The following is a 15560-nucleotide window of genomic DNA, read 5'->3' as shown; positions in this document are numbered from 1 at the left end:
AATCTGAATCTACCAATTCAGACATCTCTGGGAGTCTCTGTGTCTTCATCATGGGCTTGCCTCGCTAGAAATCTGAAGGGGCAACAATTGTTAAAAATGTATTATTACTACTATTAATTTTCTTACTGTCCTCTGAAGATATTTTGTTGACAATGTTCTGCTACCTCCAGAGTGGTTTCCCTAGCTTCCAATGCCAGCCTGGAATCCACTGATAAAAGTAGTGGCCAAAATATCCCTACCCATAGTATCTATGATACAGGAATACTGTAAAAAGATCTAAGGCACAAGAAATTGGGGCTCTGCAAGGACACTCTCAGGTTATTTAGAATTGTTATGTTGGCCCAAATTTCTAAAAGGTGGTGGGGAATTATGTGAGTTCCTTCAGCCATCACAATTTGACAGCTTTCACATGCCCACCTGAGGAGTCTCCATCCAGCACCGACACACTGGGCAGAAGCAAAGGGATGTGACCATTCACTGGGGAAGCCGATACGGTTGACTGAGATGATACACTTCACGCATTTGTGTGAAATTTCCTCTTGGATATTTGATGAACCCGGAATGCTTTGAAGTCTTAAATAATAGCATGTCGTATAGTCATATTTAAAGACACAAATTATTGGAGGTTCTCCCCCTACAAAGGGACCCGGGACAGTGAAGAACCATTGCTCAAGACTTGGTATGGACGGCTATGGGCAACACTATCTCAGTACATTGTTGGCTAGGAGCTGGAAGCTGGGGAGGTGTGTATGAGGGATTACCTGGAAAAGGAAGAAGCGATTGAAGTATCTGTATAGTGTCATAATCAGAATTGTTGTAAGGTGGCCTGGGTACTCCTTTAGAATTATCTTAGAAAAACAAGGATACAGGTGAACAGAGGGAATTTATGGGGCAAGAACATTAGGGCAGAGCAAGATGTTACTTTCATAGATAGACTCTTGAGATACCTGTTGTCCTGTTGAGAATTCCCCATACCGATCAAAAAGAGAGACCACTAGTACAAATTTTGTCTTCCATTGATTCTAGGGCTCGTTAAGAAAAAATTATCTAAAACTTGGAAATAAGCCAAAGACACATTAAGGCATTATCCAACAAGTCTCCCCTAGGGTCCTCTGCTTCTTGGGTGAGTGGAATCCCCTTGGGAGGTGGGTGAATTTGTCTTGAACTACATGTCACACACACACACACACACACACACACATGCAAATAGTGCCTGACAACCAGCTGGGGGGTGGGTGCCTGTTTTCTTATAAGAGGTTAGAAAATTGCTTAAATTTTGTCTAGAATTGGGATGCCTGGGTGGCTCAGTTGGTTGAGCGACTGCCTTCGGCTCAGGTCATGATCCTGGAGTCCCTGGATCGAGTCCCGCATCGGGCTCCCTACTCGGCGGGGAGTCTGCTTCTCCCTCTGACCCTCCCCCCTCTCATGTGCTCTCTCTCTCATTCTCTCTCTCTCAAATAAATAAAATCTTTAAAAAAAATTTTTTTTTGTCTAGAATTGCTAATTTCCTCCTATTAATGGCTTGTGAATTACATCCCTCAAAAAAACAGACCAGATTTGGGACAATTTTCCCTTCACAGACATCACATGTTCAAGAGCAAATGATTCAGCCCAGACCTGCAAGTTACAGTAGAAAAGTCCAGAAGTCCAGTTTAACCCCTTCCAAATTTCAAATACCTCCTTCTCTGAGGGTCTTCTAACGCTTCCAGGATCTAACCTGTTTATAGGGTCTAACTTTTGGCAGAGACCCAATACTGAGTAGAAACTGGACTTGCTGGTCACATCAAAGCACCTAAATTGGTCAAGGTCTCCTAATTACCAAGCAGCCATAAATCCCAGGGTGTCAGGGTCCCCCTCCAATAGTTACCTTCTGATCAGTGGGCTTCCTGCTCCTCCGTAGAGCAATCAGCAGACAGGCTCCTGAAAAACCACATTTGAGGGACTCCCAGCCTTCTGCCCTTTCAAAAGAACACCCCAATCTTCTACTTTCTATTCGTTAGCCATTTCATTTTATAACTTAAAAGAAACAGAACAAACTTTACATTCTAAGAAAAGTTAGGACCTAGAGCAAAAAAATAAGAGGGTGAGTCTTTACTAGTTCAGTAAACAGGTTATATGGGCGCCCCCCCCCCCACAGTGGTATTTTAAATGAAATTGTATTTATGTCTTCAGTGTTTTGCTGCTGTAGGTAAAGAGTACACTCTTCCTCCCATCCCCGGGGTAATGTGCAGTATTTTTGTGTCTCAGAACATGACTGCCACCCAGCATTTAGTTTTGGAGAGCTTAATCCATCAAGGGAGGTTAAACTGGATTATCCTAGCAGGGGAGGGATGGGGACTTTGAGAAGAAGGGATTATCCAAGTGGAGAGCTGGTGCTATGCTTGGGGGTCGGGGGGTGAGAATGACCAGTGTTGAACGATGAACCCATGGGTCTGGATTCTGAATCTAGGTGTACTGGACATTGGCCGGGGTGGGAGAGGTTGAAGATGGCCTTGGCCGCTTCAAGCCCAACTGGGGGCTGGCCGTGTCTCATCCCCTTAAAAGCCTCCTCACAAATTTAAGATGAATAAGCTATAGCTTGCACATCAGAAAGGTTATCCCGTAGCAGGTTACTCTGTTTATTTCCTTTTTGTCATCCCCGAGTCTGGGGTAACCCAATCCCTGCTCCGTCCCCCAGGAATTAGGGACTGGAGCAAACCCCTGGTCGCGGCGGTAGGAAGAGCAAGGCGCGGCCGCGGGGCGTGAGCAGCTGGAAGGAATGTCGGCGAACAGCCAGTTCCCTCCGGAGGAGGAGTCTCCCTCCCGCGAGAACTTCTGCGACGCGGACCGACCCGATTTTACCGAGGAGGCCGAGAATGCTGCTACTAGTGGGCGGAGCACGGGGTGGCGCTCTTCCTCGTAGGGATCTTGCAAAAGTTAACGGAGCTGGTGAAAGTAAAAAGCACAGAGTGTGGACCAATACAAGGGCTCAACCAACGGTCTCCGTTATTAGCCCAGTCGTGAACCCGTTACTTAGCACTGGGGTGGAAAGAGAAACCACGGAGAACCGGAAAGGTCTGCAAAAGGGGCGGGACGCGGGAACCTCGAATTGAGGAAGGGGGTGGCGGGGGCGATCCCACGCTAGCAGCCAATCCAGCTGTCCCGGGGAGGAAGAGGAGGAGCCAGGCCGCCCCCGGGACTCCGCACTGCTTAGTCCCGCGCTGCCGTTCCAGCCGCCTCGGCTGCTGGGCCCCTGGAAGCCGCCACCGCAGCCGCCACTCCGCGCAGACATGGCCTCAGGTGCCACCCCCACGGCAGTGAAGGTGAGAGGAGCCGTCCCGGCGGCTGCAGTCCGCCCTGCTGTGTGCGCTCGCTCCCGCCCTGGGGGACCGCGCCCCAGGGCCACGCGCCCGGCCTGTGCGCCCCCGCCTCGGCGGGCAGGGTCTGGGGTCCGGCCCCGAGCTCGCTCGCCCAGGGGCGGGGGTTGGGGGAGAGGGAACGCTTGCAATCTCGCCTCCCCCACCGCCACCACCTTGGGCTCAGCCGTACCCGCGCCGCGCCGGGAATGGGCAAGCCCCTTTGGAGAAGAGCAGGGGGCGGAGGCTGCACCCCCCCCCACCCCAGCCTTCTCCGGCACCATTCCTTTCCGGGGGCCAGCGGGGGGGCCGGCAGGGTGGGCGCCTGCAGCTGCTGAGACCAACTCCTCGTGCCCGCCGGACTCGGGCTTCCGCTCCGACTCGGCTCGCTGAGCCCACGTGAACTGGGTGCTCGCTTTTTTTAGGGCTTTTCTGGCCTGAAGTTTTCCCTGCAGCGCAATGCTTGGGGAATTCTGAGACTTTTTGACCTCACGGAAAGGGAGCGCAGGGCCGCTCCCGGTTGGGAGGCCTCTGGGTTTAAACTGCTTTTGTTTGCAACCTTGAAAGTTAGAGATCCGTTTCCTTGTGCCCTCAGACCTCACAGGTCTCCGTACAAGGGATCATTGTTCGGTGGGAGCTTTGGCCAGAGGAGGGCACGAGTTCTGAAGGGTGCAGCGAGCTCCCCTGGGGCTGTTAAACCCTTATATCCTGGTTGGTGTCTTGGGAGAGAGAGTGGGTAGAATTACAGTGCAGTGGAAAAATTGATGCTAGAACTCAGGATCTCTTCTAGGTTGTTCATGATTGGCTAAGAACTCGGTTAATTTGTTTGCTTTAGAAATTCTTGGTCGATGGAATAGGAAGGTCTGGGATCTTTCTTCGGGTATCTCCTGATGCCCGCCTTTGTGTTCAGTTCTTCTGGGAGAAGGCAGAAATCTGCGCTGTGTATTCAGCCAGAAAGATTAGTTTATCAGGCTCTTGTAGCTCTTAATGAGACACTTAGAAGGAGAAGGGGTAGGGTGGAGAGAGTTGAATTCATATTTGGGGACATGAAATTCGTTTTTCCGTTTTGAAAAGAATCTTGGATTTAACAAATACTTGTAGAACGCCTCTCCCTTATCAGTAGTAGAGAACAAGGCAGAACACTTTCATGAAGCTTATGTGCAGAGTAGGTGAGGCTTAGGTGTCCATCTCTAAGGGGGGATGTTCCTGCAGGGTTTGCTGGGATGGTTACAATTATCTGTCTGGCACACTTGAAACTTATTAAATGTTAGTGCTTACAGGGGAGGGGGAGCTGAATTAATTTTGCATGTCTTTTCTCCAGCAGTTATTGTCATAGGTCTTACTAGGCTGCGGCTTTCAGTGGGTAAGCAGGAAGTGATCACCTCTCCCTTGCAGGAATACCCTTCAATTAAAAGCAGAGAGGGATGATTTAAAAAAAAAAAAATTTAAATTCAGTTTAATTAACACATACTGTGTTATTAGTTTCAGAGGTAGAATTCAGTGAGTCACCATTTGCATACAACACCCGGTGCTGGTCATATCACGTGCCCTCCATAATGCCCGTCACCCAGTTACCCCATCCCGCATCCGCCTCCCCTCCAGCCACCCTCCGTTTGTTCCCTAGAGTTACGAGTCTCTTACAGAGAGGGATGATGTTGAACACATCGCCGCAGTCTTGTTTGGCCCACTCCAGCCACACAGCTTCCCGGCAGATCAGCGCAGTGCATTTAACTGCAGAATGGGCGCTGATTAGGGCCCTGATGTAAATATTGAATGACGTTTATTTTTGGGCTTGGCGAGTTGCTGCATGTAAAATTAAGAGGGACAAATAGTGCTAGGCCTGCCTGCTGATGGCTTAGAAAGCAGCTTAGAAAGGTGACAGCTTTGCTCTGAGCATGCACGACGGCAACACCGAATCCCCCAGCCTGCTGACGCAACATCCTGCATAGGGGACAGCAGGTGCTAATGTGCAGAGCGAACCAGGCTCATAAAACCATGCCCTTTCCCCAGATCATAGCCTGGAGCGCTGGAATGTTCTGAAGACCATATAGCCACACAGACCCCCTTTTGTGGACATAAAGCTGAGGCCCAGAGAGGTCGACTAAGGTGTCCAGAACTACACAGCTGGACCTAGATAGTGATAGCATTGGGCGTAGAGCCTGGCCTTCCACCAGCTAGATGCTGTGAGGCAGTTCTGAAATCTGACGTGTGGTCTTTGGGCCCCGTTTTATTGTGTGAGTGGAGAGATCATGCAGCCTGTGCCCCATGCCCATTGGACGCTCTCCCATGGTATTAATGACAGCTGTTTTCTGGGAGGACCTTAGGGAGACAGCGTCCTCCACCATCAGCCGTGGGCAGGTGGTATGCGTGACCATGCGGAGGGCTGAACAGGTGTTTGGCACCCCAACAGAACATTCTAAAGGGCTCTTTCAATGGGCTGTGGCTCCCCCAGGCAGCTGCCCAGCCATTGCTCTGGGGGATTAAAAATAAGCCGTATCAATCATGGTTGTTATGACAAGGAGGGCATATGGTCTCATCATAAGTGGGTAGTGGGCTATCAACAAAATGGTATTAGGAGAGACAGACAAGTCATAGAGTCTAGACTGGGATGACTGGGCCTTCTAAACCCTCCTTTTGGCGCCTGAGTGTGGCTTGCAAAGGCCTTCAGACTGAGAGTCCTTGAGTGACCCTCAGAAACCAGGGGACAACCGACCCTATTGGAAGCCAGAGGACCACAAGCCTTCATTTTTTTGCTTAGGGCCCGGTGGCATTTTGGGCCGGACAGTTCCTCCTTTTGTAGGATTGTCCTGAGCATCGCAGGACCTATAGTGCATCCTGGACCCCTCCCCACAAAATGCCAGTAGCCCTCCCCCGAGTCATCGTGGAGCCAGAAATGTCCCCATGGGTTTCCAGACACTCCCAGGAGAGCCGGTACACACCCGGATGAGGGACCTGGGCCAAGTCCCTGAGACAGAGACTGCCTGATGAGATATAAGAGCAGCCTGGTTTGTGTCCTGACCGGCAGAGAAAGTATCTGTCACTGTTTCTATCCTCCCACCTGCAGGAAAAACAAAATAAAAATAAATCTCCTCTCCAGGCAATGACAGAAGGCCCCTTACCTCCTGGTCTAATGCGTTATTTCACCTGATTCTCATAATTCTACAGAGTAAGGAAGAATCTTACCTTTTTGGTACAGATGAGCAAACGGGATAATAAATTTTTGTGTGCAGTGGACCCTCATCCTTCACTGTGACTATGATCACCGTATTCTAGTCTGTGCCTCAGAAGCATCTAAGGCCGTAGTTCTCAAACTGGGATGCATCCGCACCCACCTGGGGATTTGTTAGAAATGCACATTATCAGGCCCCATCCCAGTCCTGCTGAATCAGAAGCATGGGAGAGGGCGGGGGGAAACCCTGCAGTCTGGGTTTTGAAGAGCCTCAGTATATTCAGATGCCCACGAACGTGTGACAACTGCTAACCCAGAGGGCTTTGAAGAGGCCCAGGCATCTGCGTTTTTAACAAGCCCTTCAGGTAATCCTTGGTGTAAGAGTTTCCTGTGGTTACTCTAACAGTCACCACAGACCAGACGGCTTAAAACTGTGCCCAGTTCTAGAGGTTATAAGTACAGAATGGGTTCTGGTGGACTGAAACCTGGGTGTTAGGGCAGCTTCTCTTGGAGGATCCAAGGGAGAGTCTGTTTCCTTGCTTTTCCAGCTTCTACAAGTCACCAGCATTCTTTGGCATCATGTCGCCTTCTTCCTCTTGTAAGGTGACCGTCTTATAAGGAAGCTTATGGTTACATTTTAGGGCCTACCCAGATAATCCAGGATGATCTCCCTATCTCAAGGTCTTTGACTTAGGTAAGGTAACACGTACAGGTTCCGGGAAGTAGGACGCAGACAGGACCTCTTTCGGGAGCATTATTTAGCCTGTGACACTCAGCTGGCCCAGACTGTGGAAGTTCATGGTCTAGGCCCTAGAGTGAAGGTCTCAATGCTGGCGGCACGTTTGAACTACCTGAGGAGCTTTAAGAAAACAAACCTTGCCCTGCCCACTTAATCGAGTCTCTAGAATCTCGGACCTGAGCTTTGGTATGGAAAGCTCCCCGAGGGACTCTGCTATCCAGGGGGAGAGGAAGAGTCCTGCTGTCCCACATGTGGAGAGCTCTACAGAATACAATAAGTGTTGAGGAAAAGCCTTCTCAAAAAAACTGGCAATTTCAGGAGGCGAACTAGGTCTTCAAGAAGGGTGTCTGCCCATTAGAATAACATCCTGACTTTGCGCGGGGAGGCCGGTTAAGTAAAAACGGTGGCTGTCCCGAGCCCTAAGGTTATCTCTGACCAAAATGTCACATTCCTGTATTAGTGTGCTAGGGCCACCCTAACGAAGTACCACACACTGGGTGGCTTAAGCAACAGAAGTGTATTTCTTCAGAGCCTGGAGGCGGGAAGGCCAAGATCAAGGGGTCAGCAGGGTTGGTTGCTTTTGAGGCCTCTCTCCTTGGCTCATGGACGGCCAGCTTCTTCCTGCGCTTCACACGGTCTTCCCTCTGTGTGTGTTTGTGTTCCTAATCTTGCTTTGTGGGGTCACCAGTCGTGGTGGATTAGGGCCCTCCCTGTGACTTCATTTCACCTTAATTATCTCATCAAAGATCCTCTTTCCAAAAATTGTTACATTCAGAGGTATTGGGTGTTGGGGCTTCAACATAGGATTTGGGCGGGGAGGGGTGACTGATGCAGCCCATAACCGTCACCTGCAAGGGCGGCTTCCAGAGAGGAGCGTCTTGTCCGAGATGGGGCCACCAGCGATCTCTGTGGACCGTATTGCAGGTTTTGAACGGGCCACCCAGACTGAGACATTTGGCCACTCTCTCCCCACACAGCTGGGTTTCTGGGATTTTACAAGGCCCCGGGAGGCTCGAAGCCAGGTTGGCTCAATAAAAGGAGAACTTTTGTCTGTTGCGCTTGCCAAATATGTCCGTGGCAACCAGAGCTGAAGGCCTGAAGTGCTCAGATCAGGGGTCGCCGCCAGCCTGAGCTCCGGTCCTCTCCCCTCATCGGGAGTCTGAAGCACTCAGAGGTGGCCCACCTCCCTGGCATGAGCTAGCCTCACCTGCTTGGGCTTCTGTGTTCTGAGAGTGCCAACATGGAGTGCTAGGTCCTTTGAGCTAGTGTATCCAGGCCTCAAAGTGATGGTGAGTGGTTCTTGAAACCAAGTGGGATATGGGGAATCTCCTGCGTCCAGGTACTAGGGGAAATAGACACAGGGTAGGGGTTCATAGGAGCCCTTTCAGCATTGCTGGAAACAACCAGTCTGGCCAGGTTAAGCTAACATTTAGATAAAGTGCTTGTGCACTCTCAAGAAGTCAAACCCTCTTCTCTTTTTAAGGAAATTGACTCAGTGGTCTGTCAGTGGGAACGTGTGGGATGAACCAGTAGCTGTTAAAAGTCGGCAATGACCATGATTGACCAGGGGTTCTCTGTTTCAGAACTTTATCTCCTGTAAGGAAGTCCTAGCTGGGCAGGATTGGCCCAGAAATTCCATCCCAGTCCTCAAATATATTTCTGTGCAATCTAGGCTTACCTGATGCTTCTGGCCCAGGAGGCCTGGTAAGGTCTTGTCGTTATGTCCCGAGTGTAGAGGAGGTCACTGATGGAGAAGCCCCTTCCTCTTGAGGTGTTTGCTTAGACCCCCAAAATCATTGTTTCTATGCTTGCTCTGTGACCTTGACTTCTCTGAGCATCAGTTTCCTCAGTACATGGAGAGAGGAAGACTTCCCTGGTGGGGTGTGACGTAACAAAGGACTCCATGGGATATTGGGAGACAGTTCATCGTAGCCGCTGAGTGTGAAAGACCTGGGTTCCTATTGCGGCTTTCCTTCTTATGATTTGTTCTTGGATGAGTTTCTTAATTTGATGCTTTTCTTTTGTCTTTGGGAAAATGTTATTAAGAGAGAGACAAGTCACGTAGGGCGTATCTTATGGGGTGGTTGTGAAGATCAAATGGGGGAAGGTGGCTGGAGCACTTAGCACAGTGCCTGGGACATCTGAGTACTCAGACACAGTGATTTTATTACCAAGGCAGGTACTGAATTTAAATTCAGCTGTTGACTTTAGAGGCTCCCGGTGACGCAGAATTAGGCCCTGGTGCTTGGAGTTCCATCCTAGTTGTACTTTGCTGCGGAGCCAGCAGGTGGCGACATTGCTCCATCCTGGCATTGATGCTGGAAAATGGTTAGAGGTCCATTTCCCAGTGTGGCGGTGTGCAGTTGCTACACTCATCCTGGACACCGTGCAAGATATGACTTTCTATAGTCATATCTGTAGGAGCCGGTTGGGTGAGTGGACATGCTCGCCTACAGATAATTCCAGTGCCAGAGACCCCGTCCCAGCCTTTCTGGGGAGCAGTAGAAGCTCTTGCTCTCATGCCCAGTACATGTTCCTCTCGGAGGGCTGAGTTACCAGCTACCTAATGCAGTCATGCAGCCGGGGTGCTGTGGACTGAAGCTTGAGGCTGCTGACCATGGGCTCAAGGGCACTGAACTTCGGCAGGACCCCTGGTCGGCATTTCTTAATCACTGCCACGATGCTGGGCTAGCTTGCCCCAAACTGAGGTGGTTTCACAACAAAGACAGTTTTGTTGTGTATGTGCAAGTATGAGAGTCGAGTGCTGAATCCAGAATATGAGATGCGATGGCCCAGGGGACATCCAGAAACCGCCAAGTCAAAGTGGTAATAAGCCTTGAAAACTTCTGCTCCCCCCCCCTTTTTTTAAAAGAGCAACCGAATCCCCCAAGATTAGTCGGCATTCGGTTTTGTGACCTGGGGTGATGACGCAGGCTGGGCAGTTTATTAGCGCCTCCCCCTGTCCCCGCCCCATGGTCTGGGGTGCCTCAGAGATGTATGAAATGAAGGATAAAATGGAGAAGCCAGCTGGAGGAAGGGTTAAGATTGTATAAAACTTATTTACAATTTTTTTCTAGTGGGTGGGCATGATTTGAGTGTACTGACTTAAACGAACACTTCTGTTGATTTAAAAACTGTAATACTGGTTAGTCTTACGATGATCTATGGTGGCAAGGTAGGAGCGAGAGGTGGGGTGGGCCCAGAATGTAGCCTGCTGTGGTTTCAACAACGTACCACAAGGTGGCACCAACTTCAAAAACTGGTTTAGCCACTTCAGGAAGTTGTGGGGACACTGAAAGTTCTGCATCGCGTAACTAGCAGTTCTTCAGTAAAACCTCACTAAATTGCCCCTCCTGCTTTGTTTTTTTTGTCTCCAGAAAACTGAGGGCTGGAGAGATGGCCCATTCATAATAATATAAAATCAACTTGTGTAAACGGATCTGAAAATTATTCAGGTGTTCAGTGACTTCTTAACCTGGAATTTTTTCTCAAGGAGCTGAGTAGAAATTTTACTCAAGTGACAGTAGACTTAAAGCTTTTCATGGAGAAAAAAATGCTCAGGTCACTTTCCATTTGGTTTCTAATAAAGCGTCCTCTCTCTAACCTGTCACTGATAATTTAAATACTATTTTTCCTTTAGGAACTATCAGCCCAGAGAAGCCTTAATGATTTCCGTCATTTAATTTTTAGTTAACAGTTCAGTTAATATTTAGCTGTCTTTGTAACTGTTCTTGTTTGTGTTTCTTAGTCATCAAATTAGATTAACTCTGGAGTTGCAGGACCAGGTTCCTGTAACTCCGATTAGCCCCTGAAGACAAGGGCTGGTAAGTTCATCTCTGGAAAATGCAATACAATACTTGAACTTAGAAAAAAATTTAGAGCTGCCTCTGCATTACCTATTTATATTTACATATATAGGAGGGATCGTTTGATTTTATAAATATACATCAGACTAACTTTCCATGCTTTTCCAGACTCCTCTATCCATGGTCTCTTACAACTGTGATTTTAGTGGCATAGAAAAGAAAATCTTTCTCGTTTCTTTACCAAATGGTATAATGAGGAGGAAACATTACGAGCTGGGTGTACAGAGTATTTTCTGTCCTAGAGGTCTTTTGACCATTCCTTATTCCATAACCCATGTAGTAGAGAAAATAAAATTGGTTAGAAAGTACTGTCTACAACCACATACCTATATTTTAGGTTTGGTTTTCTAACTTAAGCTAGCTAAAGTATCTTTCTGTGCTAATTTATTATTCGCATAGTCAGCAATAAATGTCATACAGTAAAAAACATGACCCCTTCTCTGGTTATTTCTGCAATATGGAAGGCCCTCAAATATTTATTGAATGGGTGATTGCTTTTCAGTAATGTGCAGTTTTTAAAAACGACTGGGCCTGGGAGGAGTAGGGGACCCCAAGGTCGTCTGGTCCCAGGAGTTCAGCTAGATAGCTATCAAATCATCCTGAACACCTGCAAACTCAACCGGAGATTGAAGAAAAGAACAGCTGCAACTCTGCAAATAGAAAAGCGACCACTTTCTGGAAGGTAGGAGGTGCGGAGAAGTGAATCCAAGGCAATATATGGGAAGATAAACCATGGGAGGAGGGAGCCTCCATAAGCCGGCTACTGGCAAGTGATATAACAGTGGAGTGCAAAATCAGAACTTTTTGAAGTCTGTTCTGGTGGGGGACATCCCTGCCTGAAAGGTGCCCAGGTGGTGAAGAGGGGCGGAATCCTAGGTGGGACAGTGTGGTCTCAGGATACCCGGGGTCACAGGAAGACCGGGGGTTCCTGAGTGCAGCAGAGCTCCCAGGCATCAGAGCGGGGAAGCCGGCTGCGATGAGCGAGGCCAGGAGTGGGCTCTCCACTTAGGGTTGCCATATATGGAACCCCGGAGCAGTCGGGCCACCGCTCTGCAAGCAGCAGAACCGGCGAGACCCCCCTCCCTGCGGTGTAGGGACAGAGGGAACATACCTCAATATCACCAAAGCCATATATGAAAAACCTACAGCGAACATCATCCTCAATGGGGAAAAACTGAGAGCTTTCCCCTAAGGTCAGGAACACGGCAGGGATGCCCACTGTCACCACTGTTGTTCAACATAGCACTGGAAGTCCTAGTCTCGGCAGTCAGACAACAAAAAGAAATAAAGGGCATCCGAACTGGCAAAGAAGAAGCCAAACTCTCACTCTTTGCAGACAATATGATACTCTATGTAGAAAGCCCAAAAGACTCTACCCCAAAACTGCTAGAACTCATACAGATTCAGCAAAGTGGCAGGATATAAAATCAGTGCACTGAAGTCAGTTCCATTTCTGCATACTAACAATGAGGCCGAAGAAAGAGACATTAAGGAGTCGATCCCATTTACAATTGCACCCAAAACCATAAGATACCTAGGAATAAACCTAAGAGGTAATGGATCTGTATTCTGAAAACCATAGAACACTTATGAAAGAAACTGAGGAAGACACAAAGAAATGGAAAAACGTTCCATGCCCATGGAATGGAAGAACAAATATTGTTAAAATGTTTAGGCTACCCAAACCAGTCTACATAGTCAATGCAATCCCTATCAAATACTGTCAGCATTTTTCACAGAGCTAGAACAAATAATCCTCAAATTTGTTTGGAACCAGAAAAGACCCCGCATAGCCAGAGGAATGTTGAAAAAGAAAAGCAAAGCTGGGCGCCTGGGTGGCTCAGATGGTTAAGCGTCTGCCTTCGGCTCAGGTCATGATCCCACGGTCCTGGGATCGAGTCCCGCATCGGGCTCCCTGCTAGGCGGGGAGCCTGCTTCTCCCTCTGCCTCTGCCTCTCTCTCTCTCTCTCTGACTCTCATGAATAAATAAATAAAACATTTAAAAAAAAAAAAAAAAAAGAAAAGCAAAGCTGGCGGCATCACAATTCCGGACTTCCAGCTCTACTACAAAGCTGTCATCATCAAGACAGTATGGTACTGGCACAAAAACAGACACATAGATCAATGGAACAGAATAGAGAGCCCAGAAATGGACCCTCAACTCTATGGTCAACTAATCTTTGACAAAGCAGGAAAGAATGTCCAATGGAAAAAAGACAGTCTCTTCAACAAATGGTGCTGAGAAAATTGGACAGCCACATGCAGAGGAATGAAACTGGACCATTTCCTTACACCACACACAAAAATAGACTCAAAATGGATGAAAGACCTAAATGTGAGACAGGAATCCATCAAAATCCTAAAGGAGAACACAGGCAGCAACCTTTTCGACCTCAGCTGCAGCAACTTCTTGCTAGACACGTCACCGGAGGCAAGGGAAACAAAAGCAAAAATGAACTATTGGGACTTCATCAAGGTAAAAAGCTTTTGCACAGTGAAGGAAACAGTCAACAAAACCAAAAGACAACCGACAGAATGGGGAAGATATTTGCAAATGACATATCAGATAAAGGGCTAGTAGCCAAAATCTATAAAGATCTTGCCAAACTCAACACCCAGAGAACAAATAATCTAATCAAGAAATGGGCAGAAGACATGAACAGACATTTCTGCAGAGAAGACATCCAAATAGCCAAGAGACGCATGAAAAAGTGCTCAACATCGCTTGGCATCAAAGAAATAAAACCACGATGAGATACCACCTCACACCAGTCAGAATGGCTAAAATTAATTAACTTAGGAAACAGCAGATGTTGGCGAGGATGCGGAGAAAGGGGAACCCTCTTACCCTGTTGGTGGGAATGCAAGCTGGTGCAGCCACTCTGGAAAACAGTATGGAGTTCCTCAAAAAGTTAAAAATAGAACTACCCTACAACCCAGCAATTGCACTACTAAGTATTTATCCAGAGGATACAAATATAGGGATCCGAAGAGGTACGTGCACCCCAATGTTTATAGCAACAATGTCCACAATAGCCAAACTGTAGAAAGAGCCCAGATGTCCACTGACAGATGAATGGATAAAGATGTGGTATATATATACAATGGAATATTACTCCGCCATCAAAAAAAACCCCACGAAATCTTGCCATTTACGATGATGTGAATGGACCTAGAGGGTATGATGCTAAGTGAGATAAGTCAGTCAGAGAAAGACAAATACCATATGATTTCACTCATGTGTGGAATTTAAGAAACAAAACAGATGAACATAGGGGAAGGGAAGGCAAAAATAATATAAGATGAAAATAGAGAGGGAGACAAACCATAAGAGACTCTGAATTCTAGGAAACAACCTGAGGGCTGCTGGAGGGGGGGGGGAGGGGTAACTGGGGGATGGGCATTAAGGAGGGCACGTGATGTGATGAACACTGGGTGTTATATGCAACTGATGAATCACTAAATTCTACCTCTGAAACTAATTTTAAAAAAAAAAAGTGACCAGGGCTTAGCAGAAATGGAGAAGAGCATATGTATATGAATAAATGAATTTGCTTGAAATAATGATTTTATTTCTAATGAAAAATGACCAAATATGTTGTCTTTTTATTGTCTCCTTTAGATTGGAATAATTGGTGGAACAGGCCTGGATGATCCAGAAATCTTAGAAGGAAGAACTGAAAAATATGTGGATACTCCATTTGGCAAGGTTAATATCCATCCATTTCGTGGAGATATACCAGCTTTTTCCTTTCTTCTTGCTGGTTTGGTTTTTATGTTAAAATATATATATATATGTATGTATATATGTATATATTTTGGGCGGGTGGGGGGAACGCCTGGGTGGCTCAGTCAGTTGAGCATCTGCCTTCGGCTCAGGTCATGATCCCAGGGTCCTGGGATCGAGTCCCACATCACTTCTCCCCCTGCCTGCCGTTCCCCCTCCTTGTGCGTGCACGCATGCGTGCTCTATCGCTCTCTCTCTCAAAAATAAATAAGTTCTTATATATATATATACACACACATATATACACATATATATGTGTATATATATATTTTTTTCTTTTTTTTATTGCTTTTGTCCTGGCAGCACAGGGCTGTTTGCCCTGGGCTGAGAGGGCCCAGTAGTTCTGTCATTGGGTTCTACCAGCTGAGACAGTGTCCCTAAGAATGCCTTGGACCTCACAGGATTGAGAACATACTCGCATAACTTCTCAGCTTTTATCTCTAGAAGCCAGATACTAATTTCAGAGATAGCAGTGGTATATCTTCAGACCACTGCATTCAAATTAGCTTCTAATTTGGGGCCTATAGGTCTTCCACATTAATTATGCAGACAGGTGGCAAACAAGAACATGTAATGCAAAGTGGCCTTTTCTTAGTAAGCCCTGGCCCAAGGTTGGGGTGGATTTCCTGAGGATCCAGAAAGCAAAGCATAACTGAACTAGAAA

At 47.5% G+C, this 15560-nt stretch overlaps 1 protein-coding gene across 2 annotated transcripts in view; it reads left to right on the top strand.

Moving 5' to 3' along the window:
• The first annotated feature begins 3137 nt into the window (after window positions 1-3137).
• MTAP (methylthioadenosine phosphorylase) overlaps window positions 3138-15560 on the top strand; it is a 44375-nt gene continuing 31952 nt past the window's right edge. The window contains exons 1-2 of one of the 2 annotated variants that reach the window (XM_032393670.1): window positions 3138-3302; window positions 14732-14818. In XM_032393670.1, coding sequence (XP_032249561.1) covers window positions 3270-3302; window positions 14732-14818 — 120 coding nt within the window. In that variant the 5' untranslated portion in view covers window positions 3138-3269. Of the gene's footprint in view, window positions 3303-14731; window positions 14819-15560 lie in introns of those variants that run through there. The other variant, XM_032393671.1, reaches the window with a different exon arrangement.

Source organism: Phoca vitulina, unplaced genomic scaffold (genome assembly GCF_004348235.1).
Source record: "Phoca vitulina isolate PV1807 unplaced genomic scaffold, GSC_HSeal_1.0 scaffold75, whole genome shotgun sequence".
NCBI lineage: Eukaryota > Metazoa > Chordata > Mammalia > Carnivora > Phocidae > Phoca > Phoca vitulina.
The sequence above is the reverse complement of the archived record's forward strand: the minus strand, read 5'-3'. Positions and strand labels throughout refer to the sequence as shown.